General features: G+C 52.2%; 1 protein-coding gene across 1 annotated transcript in view; it reads left to right on the top strand.

The window, feature by feature from the left end:
• The first annotated feature begins 575 nt into the window (after positions 1–575).
• The window catches only part of LOC114912195 (immunoglobulin superfamily member 3-like), a 48037-nt gene continuing 25677 nt past the window's right edge, over positions 576–22935 (top strand). Inside the window, exons 1-2 of the mRNA XM_029257918.1 lie at positions 576–837; positions 15390–15770. Of these exons, the coding sequence (XP_029113751.1) occupies positions 795–837; positions 15390–15770 (424 nt within the window). The 5' untranslated portion in view covers positions 576–794. The remainder of the gene's footprint in view (positions 838–15389; positions 15771–22935) is intronic.

The raw sequence follows: 22935 nt of genomic DNA, 5'->3' as shown, positions 1-22935 counted from the left end.
GCTCCGCTGACACGCGTTGGATCGCAGCCCCCGGCGAAAGTCGGGCACGAGGCGAGGGACTCGACACAACCACTTGCGCTGTTCTTCTTCTTCTTCTTCCTCTCGCAGCCTGAAGATCGGGCATCATCCTCCTCATCCTCATCGTCATCATCCTCATCATCCATCCCAGCCAGGTCAGAGAGAGAGCCATGTGGCGGGAGCAGGAGGTGCCGCGGTGTCCCTGAGTCTGATCGCGGACTCAGCGGCGTCTCCGTCCAGCAGCCGGCGGCTCGCGCGCGCTCACCGCTCCCTCCCTCGCGCTCCTCCACCTCACTCGCGGCGTGCCGCGTTCCTGCCTCCTCCTCGTGACTGCCGCTCTGTGTCCTGCGCGTGGCGTGGGTCACCTCTCGCTCTCGCGCCACGGCCCGGGCTGCCGCACCTGGCATGATGATGATGATGATGATGATGATGATGATGGGTCCCGGAGCGGAGCGGCGAGCCTGAGCGCGGGGCGGCGGATCGTCCCCAGGACCGAGGTGGACCGAGCTGGACCGAACCGGGTCTGGACTGGGCGGAAGTCGGGAAGAAGGTCACACCGGGAGGCTTGGCTGAGACCTTCTGGAGGATCAACACGAGGGGTTCGGAGTCGCGGTCCGGCGGAGGAGACGGAGAACCTGTAGTAGAAGACGCAGGAACACCCTGCTACACACTCCAACACACACACACACACACACACACACACACCAGCGCGTCTGACTGCACCAGCTGCTACTTCAAGGTGTGTGAAGAGCTGTGAGCTGAAGAGCCCAGAAGCCATGGAGAACCTGGTGCTCATCTTCATCTCCTGCGTCCTCTTGGGTGAGCACCTCTCCTATCTCCTCTTATTGTTAGTGTCACTGTGGGCTTACTCTGATTTACCGTGCCCAGTTTGTTACCCTGTCTGTGGCTGTGCTCTCCGCACTCTTCGCTCTAGATGTTCTAATGTAGCGGGGGAAGGTGGACGTTGAGGTGGTCACTCATCTCGGTGGGTCACTCATCTTTCACTGTTTGAATGACAAAGTGAGCACTGTACAGTGTTTTACACTTTTTACACAGGACGGGTCGCTCCCACCTGGCCTGGGCAGGTGCATGTTTGTCACTTTTATATCAATCACATATTAATGACACACATCAGTGTCATGCATGATGATGATGGTGGTGGTGATGATGAGGGGCATGTGAGGTTATATATAAACTGTTTACTCCTGAGTTACTCTGCTGGTCAGTGGTTCGTTACCCTGGTACGAAAGGTGTCCTGTGCAGGTGTTGCTGTAGCTGGACTGGATGAACTCATGCCATCTTCTCGAACCCCCACCTGAAAGGATGCAGCTCACCTGTGTAACCCAGGTGCAGCGGCAGAAACCTTACCTGAGAAAGTTCTGTGAGCGCTGGGATCGTCTCTGAATCCCGATGACTGAATCGAACCTGGGGCCGTGAGGTGCTGCTCCAGTCTGTCTGCTCAAGGAACCTTCTAGACCGAGCGACAGAAAACAAACACAAGAGCGGCTCGCTGTTGACGTGTCGCCGTGAGGCTCGACCTTGGGGATGGACTGATAGCGGCACTCGGTAACAGCAGTTGTGTGTTTTTTTCTCTCGGAGATAAAGTGCCTCCTGCGGAGAGCAGGTGGGATGATGGGAAATAAACAGTCGGTCGGCACCAGTAGGCAGCAGGACTGCAGGCACTATTGATGATGATGATGATGTCACAGTGAATGTGATAAGATGTTTGAGTGGTTAAGGTGGCAGATGGCTAATCCACTGTGTCCTGTATGCATGGGTTCGAGTCCCAATCTTGCTGCTCTTAGTCAGGAGAGTGAAGCTCTGGTATATTTCGCAAGTTGTGTTTCCGCAATGCTTCACGATGAGGCACCTTTTCTCTATCTGCTCAGTCTAAAAACAACGGGGGTCAGAAGTCTGTTCGTAACTTGAAACTGTTCATAACTCTGTTCAGAAGTCCGGAGTCATTCTGAGCAAATCACAGTCAATGAGACTTTAATAACAGGGGTCAGCAGGGGGGTGTACTGGCTACAGCTGCTGCCTTTCACACAAAAGACCCAGGTTCGAATCCCACCTGCTACTGTAGTGCCCATGATCCACGTACTTGGCCTAAAGCGACACAGTAAAAATTACCTGTCTGTTTATATGAGCAAATATTTCTAAGCAGCTTAACGCTACAAGTCACTTTGGAGAGAAGTGTCTGATGGATGAATGGATATTGAAAATGATAACCAAGCTCACGCATACAGGACCCAGGTATCTGCGGTGCTGCTTAGGAGTGAGGGATCATGGGAAGGGTCCCCAGCCGACTTGTCCCGCACAGCTCTGTCTTCAGTTGGAGACTTGGGCTCCGTCTCTTTATGAAAGTCACCTGTAGAACCATGAACCTATAGGGTTACGGGGACTCGTCCCGGCGGCACTGCGATGACTCAGGCTCGACAGACGAGCGAATATGATTCACGCCTCCCGTCGCCACCTGGGCCCGACTCTCTCTCTCACACACACACACACACACACGTTCGCACTCGCACCCCCACTACTCGGCGGGCGTTAGATGTTTCCGGAACCTGCATTTCCGGCGGGACGACCCTCGAGGAGTCGAAGCTCATCGGGTGGGGCGGTCTATCGGTCACAGGGCTCAGCAAATGCTGCCAGGTGTGTCTGTGTGTGTGTGTGTGTTTAGACTGAGTCATGCTGGCGCGCACACAAAAGCAGGCGCTGGTACACACTCACACATCTGTGTGACACACACGGGTAAACAGCCGTGATTCGGATTCCCTCTGTGTACGGTGTTTGCTAACGGAGGAAAGGGTGCAGCTCTGAGTCTCTGGGTACGAACCCTCGGTGGGGCAACTCACCGAAACGTGGCTCTCGGATCCTCATACGGGACACCTCGTTCCTCTAGGACGGACACGGTAAATATGATACCACGGTAAGGGGGGATGAGACACACGCTCATGATGTCATCAGATCGACCTGCCGCACCTGTTGGCATCGAGTCTGTTGATGGGAAGAAGTCTTTATTTCTCATCATCGCTGGATGAAGTGTGTGTGTGTGTGTGTGTGTGTGCGTGTGTGCGTGTGTGCGTGTGTGTGTGCGTGCACGTGTGTAAAGCCAAAATGTTGGTGTCAATTCCAACCCTGTTCTCGTCACAAACAATAATCACACACTATTGTGGTTATGAGACATATCACTGTCTATAGACCCAGTCCACACTGACACACACACACACACACACCAACACACACGCACTGCCACCGTGGTTCGCGCTGTGTCACCAAAGGCCGTAACACAGTTTAAAACCCAAAATTCACCCGTTCACCGAGAGTGACGCGCCGCAGACCACACGCGGTGCCCGTTCACACACCATCGGAGTAATTAGTGCGTTAGTTGGTTAGTGGTGTAACTCCGCAGTGTGAACCCACGTTGTGTCCTCCGTCGGCACACTTTGCGCGTTTTTCGTCTCTTTACTTTTCCCTGTGATGTGGAGGAGCTCTGTTTGAGCTGAGCTCCGCCCCCAGGCGGAAGGCGGTCGAGGGTCCGAGGGCCACGCGCTCTTTGCTTTCCCTTTGCTGCACGGAGCCCAATAATACAGTAAGAGAATCTGGCTCATCATCAAAGGCCTGATGTGGTTTATGGTTTTGTGCAGGACTTCGTATCCCTTTGTGCCGGGGTGGGAGTGGGGGGGGGGGGTGTGACTTGGCAGTCAGGTGTGGAAACTCAGAACCACAACCAGCTATAAAGGTGAAGCACCACTCAGTCTCCCCTCAGGCTGCTTGGGGGGGGAGGGGGGGTCTTACTGAACTGCACTGTGGACTGGATTCCCTCTGCTGTGTCAGTGATCTATTTAATTACAGTAACACTTATGGATCAGCAACAGACTGAGAGCTGTAGACGCAGACACTGGATTATGGACACGCGCAGTGTTTGTGTCTGACACCACCATGTTGTTGGTTCACATCCCTCCAGTAGCTTCTGTAGAAGTTACTTTCAAATAGCAAATGCGTAGGTAATCGTAGCAGATGATGTTGCACTCGTTTGTTGAGGTGTCAGGGGATCAGGAGAGAAGTGGCTCTGAAGGAGATGGGTTCGAGACCCTTCTTCAATGTGAGAGGGATTCAGCAGCTCTGAGGGACACGGGGAGCTTGTTCCAGCACACTGGAATCACAGCTGAGAACCTACAGACTTTTGATTTTGGATCCTTGTAGTGGGAGCACCAGAAAGGAGCTCAGAGCTCTTGCTGTAGGTACTGGGCTGCAGGTCCATTGTCCATCTTAAAGGTCACTTTGGAGAAAAGTACATATTTAACAAACAAATAAATATAATGTACATGGAAAGTGTGACTGCAAAACATGCTGCTTTGACAGTAAATCATATGTCTGTGTTTCATGTCCAACTGGGGCTAATTAATTTGCAAGGCCTTTTTGCCTTGTATGGAGACATCCTAGTAGAATGATGATGATGATGGTGATGAAGTAAAGCTGAGCCCTGCCCGCTGTGCTCTCCGAGGGCTTAGATGTTCGCTCCTGTCCTGCTAACACTATCGCTTTGTTTGCTCGTTAAGGGTCCCTGACATTGTGACTCGGGTTCGATTTACGGGTCGCTCGGTCATGCAGATTGACACTTATGGGCCTTTTGCTGAAGTGTTTTGCTGGCTGTGGACTTTGAAGACGTGCTGCCGTTGCTCACACCGATGGAGGTCGTGAGATCAGAGCCCGTGGCGTGGCGACGTGGGGCCGATGCAGGGCTGCCGGCTGGGGGGCGACGAGTCGTGACTTGTCCTCCCGCAGCACCGAGGTTCTGTGCCGCTGCCCTGCCGAGCTCACGTGGACCAGGCCAGCTGCGGGTTCGACCAGAGCGGTGCATCTTGGCCTGGACCATTAGCGGTCTCCTTCGCTCTGCGTTAGAGGAGGAGGGTAAACAGGGCGTCCGCTGGTGTCCATTACCATCCATTATGGCAGGATCCTGCCTCCTTTTCAGAGCTCACGTCTCCTGTTGTACTCTGCTCTTACACTGGTACAATGACAGGCCCTTCTCCAGCACAGGTGCTCGCACATCACCTGCTGTATGGATGTTAGCTGCTCCCCCGCTGCTCCATACCGGGTAACTTTCCAGAACGTTCCGAGTGTTCCGTCTGGGGGCAGGGATTGCAGAGACACGGCTATGGTGTGAGATGGAGTTGGTCTCCTGTCCTTCTGAGGTCCATTTGGGGGAAGTGGTCCCAGGGAGGTGCAGCGGGATGGAGCGGCGACGGTCGGGGGGTCCTTTGCCAGCATCTTCCCACGGAATGGGGCGGAGCCACGGTTCACCCAGAGACGTGACAGTTGCCAGCGCTGTTTCCCTACAAGGAGGCCATGGAACCTCCTGAAGATTCTCCAAGAAGAACTTCCAAACATGGAAGAGGCTGTAGACTCAGTCACTCCAGGCTCGCTCAACAGCGCCCACGGAGATGTGGCTCCGGTCCTTTCCGTGCGGAATGAAGAATCCGAGGAGGAGCCAACGAGGTTCCTCAGCATGGAGCGGAACCAGGTGGCAGTCGGTCGTCGTCGAGCTCCACAGGCACCTTCTTCTAACCCAATGGTGACAGGAAGGACCAAGCAGCCGCCGTGCGTTTCAGACTGAAGTCTCGTGACCAGATGAATCGAAGGTCACGTCTGGTGGACCTGGAAAACCTGTTGCTGTCACTTCAGCCCTGCTGTGGTCTCACCCCCCCCTTCCCCCGGACCCCCAGCAGAGCTGCCATTTCTTCTTCTCTGTGTCTCCAAGGGTTCGCTGTGTTACGCTTTAGGGATCTTCTCAGGATTTTGATCTGCTCCCTCTCCTTGGGTGTGGACCTGCTGAAATGGGCCTTTCATATGATTCCTTATTTGCATGTCTCTCTCTTTTCTTTGTCAGCTGAATTGTTTCTCCCTTTGGCTGTGGGGGGTGGAGGGGTGGTGGGGGTGTTCAGCTGATAAGTAGCTGGTCGGTCTGAGATGGGTCCTCGGGGGTGGAGTCCTGCTGGCTGACACGCTCGGGCCATTCAAAGGGGCTCAGTGGGGGGTCAAGGACCCTAACCCTGAGGTCTTGCGCGCACACAAACACACACATACACACACACACACACACACACACACACGCGCAGCGACCGCAGTCCTCGTCTTACTTTAGCCACAGGTTGTTGACCTGGCGACCTTTCGGGGGAGAAGGACCATCCAGGAGAGACAGAGCGGCTCACGTCCCGCCCGGCGCAGCGAGTCAGCCAGGAGGAATGGCGTGTCTTAATTACCGCGGTAGGACCCCGGGAGATCTCGTCCGTTCCTCCGGGGAAGAGGGAAGCTGAATGGAATAAAGCAGGCGAAATGTTAATGACGGATAAATTAGTAATCTGTTCACGCATGCAGGTTTTTCTGTTTGTCTGCAACGTGGATAAAAATAACGGCTTTGACTGACAAGCGCTCAAAATCTCTTTGAAGAGACGTCATTAATAATTAATTAGCGCGCTTCCTAATTTGCGGGTAAACACACTCTCTGTGTGTTACTGTGGCTTTTCTTCTGGGAGTTGATGAGTTATTGTTAATTTTTGTTCATTATTGTTCAGTCATAACGCACATCGAGGAGGAAAAGCACGAGATTGATCCTATTATTATTAATTATATTTATTATGTATAATTATATTAATTTCTGTTATTATTGTCCCTTGTTGCTCTGACTCCATTGTCTGAGGCGACTTGCAGGGATAACTCTGATGACACGAGTGACACCGAAACACTCGTTGCTCTTCGAACCCGGGGCCACGTCGGCCGCGGGGCTCTCCGAACGGAGGCGTCGTGCACAGTATCAATAGAGAGATTAGGGCAGGTTAAGTAGGAGGCAAACCGTTACTGATACAAGTAAACGGCTCCCAATTTCCGCCGATGGGGGCGAGATGCTGCGGAGATGGTTACCATGGGAACGGAAAGCGAGGGGATTTGGGAAGGGGGTGAGGAAAACAGAACCGACCTGTCAAATGGAGGATTGCGGAGAAGTGCTGCCTTCTTCTCCGAGGCTCCGAAGCCTCCGACTGGCATATAAACAACTTTGTCCAAATCCCCTTAAAGCATTTCCCATAATCCCCTTGGCCAGGAATGTCAGCGAGGTGCTCAGCTGGTAAAAAGCAGATCCCGTCTGTTCTCTTTCTGGATGCACTCGGCGTTCTGGTGCGCCGACGGGCCGGCCGGAGGGGTGGGGGGTGCTTTTCTTGAACTAGACCCCCCCAGAGGCTGGACCGCAGGCCACTGGGGGGGTATGGGGGGTATGAGGGGGTGGCGGCTGCTGGGTGGTGTCTGGAACAGCAACCAGAACAGAATGCAAAGAGCATTCGTGTGATGAGATGAAGCAGGACTGGATTGTGATTGTGTGTGTGTGTGTGTGTGTGTGTGTGTGTGTGTGTGTGTTTGTGTGTGTGTGTGTGTGTGTGGGGGGGACGGGGGCCGGCAGGACCGGCACAAACGCTCTTCAACTGGTTCTGTCCTGCTGCCCACACAGCTGCTCTAGCCCAGGTGGGTCCGCGGTACCATGACCCTCGGAGGCCGTAAATCGGGGCTTGTTAGCGCCGCCACAGCTGACGGGACCCAGCTGCTCTTCGGGGGGCCCGGTGGGGGGTGGGGGTGCTTCCCATGATCCTTTGCTCTGAGGTCCACTGTTTCCTGAAGCTCCACCCCAACAGACGCTGGCTGATCTGCCGAGGGCAGTTTAATTAATGTAGTAAAATTAATGCAAAGCACATTATTGCATCCTTCTCTGTGTGTGTGTGTGTGTGTGTGTGTGTGTGTGTGTGTGTGTGTGTGTGTGTGTGTGTGTGAGTGAGAGAGAGAGAAAGAGAGAGAATAAAGGTGTTTGGACTGCACCTGTCGTTCCTGTGGTCTGAAGCTCAGCCCAGTGTGTGTTCTTTTGTGACGCATGTTGTACACTGTGTGCACTGTGACACACACACACACACACAAAGCTAATGCAGATATTACTCTCGTTACGTTGCTGCTGGGAGGTTTACACATATTGATCACTGTTTATATGCAGGTCAGGGGCCCGTCTGCGCAGTTGCCTCCAGAGCGAACAGCATGACCTTTCGCCCTTAAAGACACCTTCTCTGTTGGATTATCGTTATTACAGGCACTCCTCACTTAACGACCGACTTCCGTTTCTACAACTATGTCGTTAAGCGAATTGGTCGTTAAGCGAGGAGCTGCCCCTTAGCGATATTTCAAGCGTACTGTACTGGTAGTGGGTTTTTGTCACCCACCTTTGCACCGTTTATAACACACTCACACAGACATATGGGGTCGCGGGGAACCAGAGCCTACCGACATTTTCAGTATATTTAGTACATTTTCGCCGACATCTTGTACTATGGGGTGCACAATAAAGTACAAATTTATAGACGAAATACGTAGTCTTGGAGATCGCGAACGCTACTGTAGTGAATGCTGACCGACTGCGGGAACGACACTGACGCTGAGAAAGGGTGATGCGAGATGAGATGCTTGACGCTGAGACGCCGCGCTGCCGTTTCCACGACCGAAGTTCTCGTACAGCGTGCGATACCGAATGGTCGGAGAGCCGGTCGTTAAACAGGTAGGTCGTTAAGTGAGGAGTACCCGGATTACTACGATTATTATGATTATTATGATCTGACACTTCTCCAAGGTGCCTTACAGTGTGAGCTTTGAACACTGAGCTACTTTTTTATGCTTCCTTTATCAGTGCAGGGTAAGTACCCTGACCAAGAGCACTATAGCGAGAGTTGGGATTCAAACCCATGCTCTTTGAATACAAACCACTACACCACCTTCTGTCACTGGCTTCTTGCTTGTAAATCCGATCTCAGGACTGGCCCACTACGACGTGGGATGCTGCATTGACTCCATGCTCTTCTGCTTCTTCATCCCCCCCACGTGGATCCAGGTGCTGATGCCTCACCTTTGATATGCAGATTAGGTGCCGTATGTGGAGTGACCTATGGAGCCCAGAGGACAACCGTCCCTGTTTACGTCTCTGGATTATAATTATGGTCCATTATCGTGTGACTCTTTTCTCCGAGATCACTGCTCCATATTCAAACCTCTATTTACACTGTTTTACCTATTCCTGCTGTAGTTTACTTTGTACTCTGTTAGCTCAGGTCCTTAGCTCTCTCGCCCACATCCTTGCTGTTGTGCCATCGGGTCGGCCCGGGTGCTGACGGCTCAACGTGCCGCCGATCCCGACTTCAAACCCCGCGGAGGGAGAGGCAGCAGTTCGCTGTCGTATTGTGCGAGGCTCCGGTTTGAAGTGGGTTTTATCCCCCCGCCCCCCATTCGCTAGTCCGCAATCCGCGCTCTGCTGCTTACCTGTGCAGTTGTGGCTGCGGCGGCTTTCCCGTGATCCTGGGAGGATTAGGCTGAAGGCGTCGGGTGCTAATGATGCTTTGGCACCGGGGCTCACGATAAGGTACGAGTGGCACTTGACTGGATTAGTGTCTCATTCCCACCCGGCCCAAATCCTGAGCCGCGCGCGGCGCTATAATCCTCCTCGGGATTTCCTCGAGGCCCTACCGGCGCTTCGGGGCTCTCGTATCCACGCCCCTTCCTGTAGCGAGCCTCTGAAGTAGCTCACTCCTAGGATCCTGCGCTGACTCCTCTACTGCAGCACAGCGTGAGTGAGACGCCTAACCCCAACCCCTACCGTGGGGTCATGACCTCGGGCTACAGGACTGCGGTCTTACAGAGGTGACGTTTTTCCCTGCCGTGGTCAAGACTCGTACCTGAACGGATGGAGCTGGGCAGACTGGGACGAGTGCGAGAGTCACTCCCTGGTCCAAGCGCTGGTACGAAAGCGCGCATCGAGGGACCGCAGAGGGTCGGATCCTGCCAGCTCTTTGAAGCCGAGTCGAGCTGCTAAATCCTGCATGAAAAGGTTGCGGGCAGCAGATCCTGTCCCGCTGAGCTGAGACAACGAGTCTCACGAGAGGGAGGTGGACAGCGGGCGACGGATCAAAGAAGAGAGACGGGGTCGTCAGACAGACCCTTTCACCTTGCGCCTTGTACCAAGCACCTGGAGTCGAGGCGGGGAGGGGGGGTCCTGCGGGACCACCGGCCGGGGGTGGGGTCACTGTAATGAAGCGTGAGGTTATAGGATCGATGGCGCACTGGGGCACATTCTGTCCTGTGACAAGTTCTGGAACCTTTAAAGTCTGAATATGGAACCACTTCTGCACCGTTAATCAGTGCACATCCTTGATTTACAAACGATCCAGATACAAATTTTCGCTTTTCCCCAAACCAGTTGAATTTATGCCTTCAGGTCTGACTTTACCACCATTTTCATTTAATATATGAGGGAAATTTTATTGAACTGTTTCAGTCGGTACCCCACTTTGAGTCTAGTAGTCCAATCGCTACATCTATGATGCAAATCACATGCAGTACATGCATAAATATATAAATGTATGTTTCTCTGTTTTACTGCAGTATTCGTAATATTTTTTAAATAAATTTTGATAGTTGCGTTCTGTTGAGAGATTATATAATCTATATCTATAGATAGATATATCTATCTGTATGAGCTATATCTAATCTACACACACACACATTTTCTGAACCGCTCGTCGTATTTCTATAACTATAATTTGGGATTTTCTGTGATTTTTAGGCCTACTTGAGCTCAGCTTGGAACGAGTTAGAAGTTTGTCATTTAGAATTATGAATTTTCCTCTAACTAACAAATGCCCAAGAACAGATTATGCTCATAAATGGGGCAACAGGTGTACTCTGTGCACCAGTGTTTAACCCCGGTAAAGTAATAAGGGAGGACGCCGCTGCACGTGATACGCTGGGTGCAAAGTGTGCTGGAGATAAAGCTTCCTGGTCCTCACAGTCACAAGGGGGTCATCATCATCATCATCATCTCAGAGCATCAGAAATGTGGCCTTTCTCCCACAGTGCTTTGCCTGGGGATATAAAAAGCACCAGGTTGGGATTTTCCTCCTAAATCCCATTCACAAAATCACAATCCAAAAATACCCTGGGAGTTTATGTCCACGGCTGCTGCTGCTGTCTTTAACACGCGTTCGCAGGTGAGGTGAGGCAACAGGGCAGCCGTGTGTGCGCGGGAACACGGCGAATGATGTAAAGGCGCATTCCTGTCGTTTTCCTGCCTCAGTGGGTAGACAAACGTGGAGGACCGTTGACTGCAGAGGAGAATGAGCGAAGAACTCTGTCCTTGTGAATTATTGATGAGGCACTTAGCGGCGTGCTCCGGCGGCCTTCGCGGACGCCCACTTCCTGCCTCCGAACCTTCCGCCACAGATACTCTCATTGGCTGGACTGCAGGTTTAACTTCAGGCTCCTCTTTTCTTAGTCACATGGAGATGATATTGGTCCATTATGGTAGGTTAGCACTGATACCCCTTGAGCAGGTTTTGAAAGTGCCAAGGGTTCAGTATCATGACCAGTCCACTCCCAGCTTTCTGGATAGACTGGTTGAGGGCCTTCTGATAGATCTGGTCAAAGGACTTGTAGCCTTCAGTCAAGACCTGAGGAAGGATTCCAAGCCTTGAGGAGGGACATTTTTAGAAGCTCCATTTCATATGGCAGGACAAGTTGAGGAATTTGTGACCTTCTGGTGGGACTGGTTAAGGAACTTGTGACCTTCATACGTGACCGGTGGTAGGTTTCTGGATCTTTGGAAGGGACTGTTTGAGAAGCTCCAGATCTTGTGATAGGACTGGTCAAGGAACTCGAAGTTGTCTGGTGACCTCCGAAAAGGGATTCCAGACCTTCCAGCAGGACAGGTAGAGCAGCTCCAATCCTTGTGGAAGGAACAGCCCTGGGACATTTGACCTTCAGCAAGACCAGTTGATGGATTTGCAGCACAGCAGATTCGTCTAGTTGGCCAACAAGTCGATTGCCTCGTTGTTGCTATGTCGGCTTCTGCTAGACGCCGCTGATGGACGTTTGATGAAAAATGTACACGTAATGAACAGAGCAGTCTGGTCGCTCTGCTCCATTGCCTTCGCCTGTTTCATCCACCCTGTTTATTAATTTTTAGGCTTTGCATTTTCTGTGTGCATCCAGGTGTGAGATTTAGTCACTAAGGCAATTATTTGTGCTATTTGTTTCAGGTCTTTACATGTACTTTTGCGTGCATTTGACAGGTCTCATGTTGAGCTTTCTGAGGAAGCCACGTGAGGATGGGTGCCTTATAAAAACAAACGGAAATGAGCTTCCTGTCTGCAGCCCGGGGCCCCTTGTCCTCCCCTCGGTTTCCAAACAATCATGTTAACTCTGCTACTACACGTCCCTCTTTACACAGCTCTAATTGCATGAAGAGAGGAAATTACATGGAAAGCCTCGATCCACAGGGGACTAGACCTTTTCCGGCAAATATCTAGGAAATGGAGGCGTCCAGACGGTTTTTCATGCTCGTCTTGACGGAGGTTATTGAGCGGTCAATTTCTGAAAAGGGATCAACGTCAGTTACAGTGAACCCTGGCTGGAAGGTCACACATTTTTATGTACAGATCATGGAATTTGTCTATAGAGCTTTTCCTCTGGATGTGCTCGTCCACTCAAGCGTGTCTGAGGGTGAGGATTTCCTATTTCTGCTCTCGGTGTGTTTCAGTTCAGCATGACAGCAAAGCTGCTCCTATACACTCGGGTTTGCGAGCTTCCGTGAGCATCTGTGAGGAAGGATGTGCGCAAGGGACTCTGAATGAGGGACGGAGACTCACAATGACATGGTGGTGGAGCTAATTGTATTTCTGGCTGGCCTTCATCCAGAAGGCCTGTTCAAGTCAAGTCGTTCCATGGAAAGGAGCTCATCATGTGGATAATTGTGACATTGCGGGGCGTGTTGTGAACCAAAAGGTAGGATCAGAGGAGTGCCTTTACTGCCTCGTGTTTGTTCAGCCTGCAAGGGACACCAGAAGAGGTTCCAAAGTGCTCCAAAGGGACACTTACACACGCATGCACACAAAGCAACTTAACACCACAGAAGGGCTGGACCTACTGGAGTCATGATGATCCAAGCGAGCTGAGATCTGAGCCATTGGGAAAAGTTAAGTGCGGTGTCCCTAGACTTCTTCCGCCGTATCCTTCCATCTCGCAGAGGTGTCAGTATACACAACATATTGGACTCTGGCTTTGAAACCCAGGAGTTTCCATTTTCGTCATGTTTGCACTCACTTTACATGCACTTCACATGGGCCAGCTTTGCTTTGCAAAGAGATCGTCTTGTTTGAAGAATTTCAAAGGCCGCGTGTGTGTATAGGTATGAGTGTGAGAAACGTTGAACACAGATGTTTTCCTCATAATGAGTTAATAATTTGGTCCCGATCTTGAGGGCACCTTGCAAAGTTTTGATGGAAGAGGCTCTTGTTCCCCTCCAAGAGAAGCGTAAGCAAAGTCCACGTCTTTGCATCTTCTCAGGGTCATGAGTTATAGGGTTAAGGATTAGCGCCCGTGGGAGATGCACACCACAGGACAGATAGTGCGAGCGCTGATTTTCGGGCGATCTGGGTTACAGGGAGGGCTTCCCCTCGGAGTCGTGTCCTGTCGTCGACGTGTCGGCAGCAAAGGCCGTTCCTCGTAGGACACAAAGGGAAGCCGCTTTCAAAGATCTCCTTGTGCGCGAGCGCTCGACACACCTTCGCTTCCTTGAGAAAAACACCTTTAAATATACATGTGACGAGCCTTGTATCTGATCCATATTTAATGGGCCTTTCCTTACATTTGCGTCAACATGTTCCAAGCTAAAGTGCGGCTGCTTTGGGTTCCTCTTTGTTTTTGCCGAGATGTTGGTCTATATTTAGACCTGCATTTCCGTCAAACCCAAATGAGCCTCCCAAATGTGCATTATAAATACGTACATCACCAGAAAAATCGCTGGTTTAACCACAACCGCTCAGAGAGGTAACTTTGGAGAGCGGTGGTGGTCAGTACAGGGCAGTGGTCAGTGGTGGTCACGAGAGCACTGTATACTTTTTGTGATCAGTGGAAGCCGGTGGTCAATGACTTGGGGTGTTTGTGCTCAGTACTGATCAATCAGGGCAGGGCTGTGGTCTGTGACCACGGGGAGGGTTGTTGACCACTTGTGGTCAGCACTGAGCCATGGACATCTCTTGCACCACTCCTCTTGCTCAAGCTCTTCCTCACACCGAAGCTCTTCTAGATTCCATCCTCGTCACATGGAGCATTTAATGAATCTGCCTCTGGGATTACGATGGCGGGTGTGGTGGATCAGTGCGGTCCTGGTAAATCTCAGCTCGTGGTCCAGGCTCCTGCTGTGTGCTCCTTAGCGCTCCATCCCTCGTTTGGCTCAGGAGAACGAGGACAGATGAGCTGCAGCTGCAAACATTTGCTCTTCTGCTGGAGTTCTCCAGCCGAGCTGTGATGGAGGGCTTCCCGCTCAGCCCCACGTTGGTTCCGTCTCTGCGTTTTGACTGTGTTGCTGTGTATTTTATAGTAAAGATATAGAAAAATGCAGATTTATTAGTGCGTTTCTATAACTCTGAGCAGGGCTGCAAAGGTGGGATGTGATCCTGCAAGCTTGCAGTTGTAAACATGGCTCTTTAATGGCAGAAGCACCGAATGAGGAAAGAACAGATGAATTATGAACATATTAAATCTTGTGAATTTCTCATCTTACCTGTTCAGGAAGGAAAAAGAACACAGAGAAATTATGAAAATTATTAAATAACATGATGTATTTTTAAAGTAAATGACTGCATGAATGAAAAGACACGGCACAAGTATAATTTGCAATAAAGATGATAAACACGTTTAGGTACCAGGTCAAAATATGGGGTTGAAATAATTAAGTGTTTTGCTTTTGTTTGTGATTAATATTCCAGGATGTTTGTTGTGATGCTGCTGACGTCATATGTGTGCATGAGAGTGTCACGGTGTAAGAGGGGGGCCGCGACACCCGTGCCGCTTAATTAAACGTGACTGTGTTGCAGAGCAGCAGGGAAACGCGTGTCGGACTCTGCCTCGCCGCTCTTGGCTCCGCCCCTCTGCACCGACCGGCCGCGCGGCAGATGGCGGAGCCTGGATCGGTGACCGCTGGCCGCAGAGTGATGCTGGTCCGCATCCAAAGCCCCCAAACACACTGCCCCATGGGGAGGGGGTGTGGCCAGAGAGTCATGTGACTGAGGGAGGTGCTGTGGGGGGGCTGGAGGGGATCTGACCTGCCTTTACAAACACACTGTCCCCCCTCATGAAGGGACTTGCAGGAAGAAGATAATGATGTGGATGGTGATAGTGGAGATGACGACATAGCGAACCTCACCAACGCTGTGAATAAAAATCCCTGTTGATGCGTCCAAAGGTCGTTCACCACAGTAACCCCGCCTCTCTGCGTCCCCCTCCCCCCACAGCGGGACCAGGCGCGGCGGACCGACTCGTCACCATCCAGGCCGGCCCGCTGGTGCGCACCGAGGGCTCCCACGCCACCATCTGGTGCAACGTGACCGGCTACCGGGGCGCAGTGGTGCAGGATTTCGAGTGGTCCTTGTACCTGGCGTCGGCGCCGGAGCGCGAGATCCGCGTGGTCAGCACCCGGCACGGCGACTACTCGTACGCGGCCTACAGTTCCCGTGTTGCCGCCGGCGACATCTACGTGGAGCGCCTGAGCGCCGATGCCGTGGTGCTGCACATCTCGCGGCTACAGGCTCGCGACCAGGGCCTCTTCGAGTGCTACACGCCCAACACGGACGGCGAGTACCGCGGTTCCTACAACGCCAAGACCAACCTGACAGGTGAGTGACGAGAGCATCCTTGGGCGGCTCCTTCAGCCGGCTGTCCGCTGAGAATCGCCCAGTTGTCACCTGAGCGTCAGTGTGGCGATTCCTCAGTGTTACCGGTGTGTTACCTCAGCATCGCTTGCAAACTACCTGAGTGTTAGCTGATTCTTACCGTAGTATTACCTGAGCATTTCCTCAGCACTCTACAAGCCACAGGGGTTAAACATGAACGTTTGAAACAAATCCAATGCACCAGAAGCTCTTGAACGACATCCGTGTTACACATGCGCCCTGACAGGCGACCCCCAGGGAGGGAGTGTGATCGGCGCTTCCTTTCATCTCGGCGCCCTGAGTGCTGCTCCTCGGATCGGAGCCCCGCCCACTCGACCCCCTTTGTAGTCGCCCTCAAAGGCCTCCCTTCATTTGCACTCGCGCTGTTTGAACTCGGTCGCCGGGGCTTTTCACCGCACGTTAATTGTAAGGCAGGAACTGCGAGAGCGGGTCTTGCCTCCCCAACGCTCCCCGCATCTCGACAGGTGTGTGTCTGTGGACGCCTGTTACTCTCAGTTGCACCGGGAGCCCTCCAGAAGGTGTGTCGAAGGTAGAGGCGGAGCCATGGTGGTCCAGCTCCATGTGGCTCTTTTATGTTCTACATGCTGTGCTCTGTAGTCTCCTGCTCACCTCATTTCATCTTCTCTGCTCTGTGACCTGAAGACAAATATCTAGACCTCACATCTCATGGACCGTTTTCTACGCCCTACGTTGTGTATCCTGTAGACCTCGCCGAATGGTCTCTGCACTCAATACCGGATGTCCCGTAGACCACGTTCTACACCAGAAGGCCAACAGACCGCACTCTACACCACACATCCTGTAGATCTCGCTCTATGCTCTACACTCCATCCGTAGCGCTGTGATGTCGGGGACTCGAGCAGCCGAGTGGGAAACTCCAGACCATCCAGCTTCCCGCTCCTGCTCTCTCACTGAGGTGCTCCGACTGCGAGGCGTCTTCGTGATCATATTACATCAGGGCTGAAGTGGGTTTGGCTGCACGATGCTTCTAATGTCTTCAGAGGATATGAGGACTCAGCGGCTTTTTGCGTGCTGTAAATAAACCAGGAGGAGATGCGTTTAGCGCCCCGGCGGAGGAGCGCTGCTTCTACACCTCGTTGTGCTTCTCATTTCAGGCATCATTAGCGTCACGCCAGCTCTCAACCCTTCGGCCGCGGCAGCTTTCCTGGCACGTTACAGGGATCCGGTCTTCACTGCACAGCGCCTTGGCCTTCAGCTGTGTCGAGCGCGTGGAGTGCGTTGAGCGTGTGTACGTAGGTCAGGGGTGGCTGGATCCCACCTGCAAACCAGAGTGTGTGTTCATGTTAGTAAAAGTGGTGTTAAATACGGTATTTTGCATCTTGTGGAGGCAAAGGTATCAAAGTGCTTGAGGGAGCAGTTTCTGATCTCAGATCTGGCACACTGTGCATGTGCAGACCTGTTGGTGCATGTGCTCTGTGTGTGTGTGTGTGTGTGTGTGTGCGCGTGTGTGTGAGAGAGAGAGAGACCGCACGTGTTTAAATGGTCTTCTGAAAGATCGCTCTGTAGGACGCGAGACGAGAACTAAGTGCGGCCTCTTCTTTAAATGGAACTTAAATGATCGCCGAAGGGGGGGTGCGGTGGCGCAGTGGGTTGGACCGCAGTCCTACTCTCCGGTGGGTCTGGGGTTCGAGTCCCGCTTGGGGTGCCTTGCGACGGACTGGCGTCCCGTCCTGGGTGTGTCCCCTCCCCCTCCAGCCTTGCGCCCTGTGTTGCCGGGTTAGGCTCCGGTTCCCCGTGACCCCGTATGGGACAAGCGGTTCTGAAAATGTGTGTGTGTGTGTGATCGCCGAAGGACTGTTTGCTAATGAGAGCAGACCAGGCTTCTGGAATGTTCCGCCAGCCGTCCACCACACACACGGGTTCCTCGTGACTTATCCTAGAATCCGGTCTGTGTTTCCGTACGAGCTGTTCTGCTGTGGAAGTCGGACACCTACTCACAGGGGAGTTTCATGCAGCTGGGAGCAAATCCCTGGTTGCAGGACGCGTTACCGCGCCGCTCCCTTATTACCGTGGGAACGAGAGAGAGGGAAAGAGAGAGATTGACAGTGTAGATAAGCGCTGTATCAACACGGGCAATTTCTTCATTTCTTATCTCCGTCGGTTTATGGACGGCGCACCCACACGCTGCTCTGGCACGGGGTCAAGTTTCAACCGTGCGATGATCTGGACGTGGGCTCCTGTCGAACCAGATGCACGGCGGTGGGGTCATGTGACCACGGGGGTGGGGGGCATCTTGGTCTTTATAGCCCAGTAAAACAGGCATTAAATATGATCTTGGCATGAAATTAATTTTTTTACTAGGAGGATTTACAGCTTTTGGACCTCTTCTCAGGGCAGGTGAACAGAAGGAAAGTGCTGGAAATCACGGTTTCCAAATATGAGAGACCAGTAAGGTTTAGGGCTGCTCTATAAGATGCGGCTTGGGGTTTGTTGGCTCTGTGTGTGTCCTGAGTCTATGGATTTTCAAAGGAACTGCTGACAGTTCCATTAAAACCAAGGCTGACACCCTGATGCCCACCTGGAGGCGGGGCCTTGGCTCCGGGTTTCCGTGGCGATGCCAGGGATTAAAATAATACCTTGCCTGCTGGGCGCAGTAATTAGTTTGTATTTTAAAGCCCATCTCCGTGAAATGGGAACTCGGGCCTGGAAGGAAGCCATTGTGGCTCCGGATCAGTGTCATCGCCCTGTACTGATGGCGTTACCCACAATCCTCTGGGTGCCACAGAGAGCCAGAATTACGCCACTCTCGGGTTCCGTTTCCTGCAAATCGCCCCCCCGTCGTAATGACCAGTTATGATTACAGGTTATGCTGTGTGACATTTGCAGTTTATGCCGGATCTGTGTAACAGTTGGGAAATGTGCCAGGAACACGGTCCTTGGAGGATTCGAAAGCCCAGCTGTCTTCTCGTCTTCACGTGCTTGTTGTCAAATGGAGACGGACGGCGGCGTTCAGTGTTCTGCGCTTCTGTAGAGTGTAGAGATGGGGTTTGTGGTGATGGGGCTTCACGCTCCTCCTCCCTTTCTTGGCTCATCACTCCTTGGCTTGAAATAACTAGGCGGAGAGTCGCACCTGTGAGGGGGGTGGAGTTTGTCACCGTGGCCCGACTGCTGAGAATCTGGGGCTCGCGGCCGAGACGCCGCCCTGCGATCTTGACGCTCTGTCTCTATGCCAGGTTTAGCAGCAGCAGCAGCGGGTCTCGCCACGTGGGCCTTGTGTCTCATCTGTGACAGAGATCTCCTTCCAGTCATTTCCCTCCTGCCCCGGTTCTTCCCTCTTGCTCAACTTGTGTACCGTAGCGCCTCCTACTGCTGCGACCCCTTAGTGAAGAGGCACTTGATTAGGGAAGGGAAAGGCAGAAGGGCTCGAGAAACTGAATTGAAAAGGTTATTGCATTGAGAGGAACTTCTGTTGTACCCTTGAGTTTGGCTCTTCCAAAATATACAGAGTCTGCGCACCCTACAAACAAAACTTGGCACTAGAAGCTGGTACCTCGTCTTGTTCGTAACTCATTTTGTTCGTAACTCGTTTTGTTTGTAACTCCGTAGTCGGTTTTAACACTAAGTTTCAACACAACAATGTTTAACCACAAGCAATCAACCCTCAATTTTTTTACTGGTTAGGTTCTATGGAAGCCTCAGGTATTGGTATATTTGATAAAAGTCCTGTGTTAAGGCTTTATCATTTGTATTAACGTCAAGCTACATTGAGAATAAAAATAGATTGTCTCCAGGACCTCCTGTTCGGTGCTGATTGTTGACCAACTCATCCCATGAACATGTTCCTCGTGCTTTTGATCACAGACACTAGGGACACCAATCAGGAGCTGTAAACACTGCGGAAGTGAGCTGAATTAAGACGGTTCCACATTCCTGATGCTCTTTGCTGCCAGCTACACCTCAGAGGGTTGATACATTTCCCACTCCCTGCTCTAATTTTAGGAAGTTTTTACAGAGTAAAGTGATTAAAATAAATAAGTAAAGGTGAGAATGCTGGTATCTTTAAATATGTGTGACTTAAATGTGTATAACGTGAGGAGCCACTGCACAGGAGTGTGACGCCGTGGCTCTACGAGTCACTTTGGATAAGACGCTGTGTTAACCCTGTGGTAGGAATGCGCCCCGACTGCGGGTGCGGGTGCGAGAGCGGCTGTTCTCCGGAATGAGGAGGAGTGGCAGGCAGGTGGGGGGGAGCGTGTTGGGGGCAGGAAGCAGCTGCCTCTGCGGGCGGACGCCAGTAACTGAGGTCGCGGAGCGGTTCTCGACCGGCCCAGCCTCTCAGCGCCACTCGGACTCCTGGGATTTCCTTTATTTCACGCGGAGTCTTTTTACCCACAATGCACTTCTGCAACGAATTGCAACGTATACGTGTGTGTATTCACTTTCTGAGGCTGTTGCTCCTCTGCCGATGCCTATTTATTAGCCAGGTGGTCTCGAGTAGGGGTGGGTCTTTACTGCTCAGTATCAAGAGACTTTAAACCACCTGGAGCAACGGCCCCCTGCAAAGTGCTGCTGCTAACGTGAGCCTGAGATTCTAACTCCACTGCGGGGTGGGGGTGGGGGTGGGGGTGGGGGCCAAGTTCCTCACACTGCTAACAAAGATCACCCCCCCCAAAGGTGTTGATAAGTGAGAAAGAGGTAATTAGCAGGTGACGAGGAGGCAGGGCAAACACCTGCTGTTTCACCGCTTAGAATATGTACAGATTATTGTGGCACAACAACACCTCATGTAACAAGCAAATAAACTGTGCTGTCGAGTAAGGAGTCGCAGGCACACGCGCACGCACCCATGCACATGCGCGCACACACACGCTCTCTCTCATCACACTGACTTTACGTCCTACTCGGGTCTCAGCCTTGGTGGTCACCTATTCACAAGGTGTGATTGGCACCGCTCTCCTTCCCAGTGTGTGTGTGTGTGTGTGTGTGTGTGTGTGTGTGTGTGTGTGTGTGTGTGTGTTGCAGAGGAGCTGTGAACAAAATCAATGCCCCCTCCACTGGTCCCCAGAGCTCTACACAAACGGCCCTTATTAACATGTTAATTGCCGCGCTACTCATTAGGGAGGATTGGAAAAGCGCTTTTGTTGCAAGGAAATGTGTTTAAACTGGGGCTCAAACGCTGTGAGGCCCGTTTTAATTCTCTAATTCATTTTAATTCTCCACTTTCTATTTATTTCTTAAAGAAAAGCTCATCACGGTTTCAGAACAGAGCGACGAATCAGAGACTGTGTGTGTGTGTGAGAGAGAGAGAGAGTGTATGCGTTGCAGCTGTAGCCCTCGTGTGACAGGACACAGGTGGGGAGTGCAGCCCATCCCGCTGCCGCACCCCCAGCCACACAGACGGGCCGGACCGGGTGCGAACACACACCCTGGGAGCAGCTGGGGGGGTCCAGCCTTCTGCTGTCCTGCCTGGACCGTGTCCCCCATGTCTACAGAGAGCCAGCGGCCCCCCCGCAGCTGCTCAGTCCCACCCCACTGTCCCACCAGGCTACGACGCACACGCGCGCACACACACAGAGCTAGCTGTTTGTCTCACACATAACAAAAGGCCCAGTGTGACAGACTCCCCGTGGGGCTCTGCCGACTGTATTAAACATAGTCCTGCTGTTCGTACTCTCCTGGTTGGGGAGGTGTGTCTCTGTGTGTGTAGGTGGGGTAATTTCTTCAGTGCAGAGGGAGATTCAGCAGTTCTGAGTGAGAGGGGGAAGTCATTCCACCACATTCGCTTGTGTGTGGGACCACCAAGAGGAGGAGTGTAACAGTCTGCTATAGAATTAAAAAATGATCTGAGCGGCTATAAGAAGCCAGGGGAGAGCACAGTAAAGCACAGTAATTTTTACTCTTTCAGTTAAAGGTGAGTAGATTTACATTCATCACACACTTTTCTTCTAAGTGACTTCCAATGAACTCTATGTAGTGTTATCAGCCCACACCTTATTCACCACAGTAACTTACACTGCTAGATACATCACTTACACTGGGTCTCTCATCCATACATCAGTGGAACACACACACACTCTCCGTCACTCACGCACTCTGGGGAACCTGAACAGCATGTCTTTGGACTTTGGGAGGAAACCAGAGCACCTGGAAGAAACTCACACAGACACAGGGAGAACATGCAAACTCCACACAGACTGAGCAGGGATCAAACCCACATCCTTTTGCACCACCCAGGTGCTATGAGATAGTAATGCTACTCGCTGCGCCACATGCCGCTCCATTTGTCAAAGTCAGGTGGAGGTCAAAGTCAGATAGCAGGAGGTGGGATTCGAATCCGTGTACTTCCGATGGCAGGTCACAGCACTAACCACCGTGTCACTTCTTAGCTCTTGATAATGAACAGGCAGCATCTTCGGCCGAACGCTGGCTGAGCTGTGATCAGACTCCGGGACTCCAGAACATTCCGGAAACAAAAGGAGAAAGGCTCCTAAATGCTGTGTCCAGTGACTGTCCATCAGTGTGTGCAGTGGGACCCTCCAGTATAGTACTTTACCCCTGGGCCTTGCTGGAAATACCATGCTGTGTGTCAATGTTTAGAACAAACTGATGATTGATGCACGATGAAATCATTTCTAGAGTGGCAGCGTATATATATACACACACACACACACACACACACACACACACATTGTTCCTCCTGAAAGGTTCAATTAGAACAAAGAGGCATCTGTCTGCATTTTGAATGCCAGTATCAACTGAAGCCCCTGGGCTGCAGGTGCAAGAGGAGTGGGGAGTATGAAGGGGGGGTCCAACAAGTGTTGGGGGGTCTCCCTGGGCTCTAGTGTGTGTTTGTGTTGATGGAGGCAGCCTGGAGGAGCCTGTTTGTGTGTGTGTGTGTGTTCTCTCTCTACCCCAGCTTTCTCTGTCCCTCTCATACAGTGTGTGTCCCACTCACCCAGCAGGTGTGTGTCCCGCTGGTGTCCCTGCAGGCACTCGGCTCATTTTCCACACTGCGTTTGATGTAACTGTGCGTTGCGGCACCACGGGGGAGTTGGGGGTTAACATGGTAACAGACAGAGAGGACTGCAGGAGGCGAGACTGTGCTGGACCGGTCACAGGTACCAGGGAGCCCCACTGGAACCCAGAT

Source organism: Scleropages formosus, chromosome 14 (assembly GCF_900964775.1).
Source record: "Scleropages formosus chromosome 14, fSclFor1.1, whole genome shotgun sequence".
Lineage (NCBI taxonomy): Eukaryota > Metazoa > Chordata > Actinopteri > Osteoglossiformes > Osteoglossidae > Scleropages > Scleropages formosus.
Note: the sequence above shows the minus strand (reverse complement) of the source record. Positions and strands in the feature narration are given on the sequence as shown.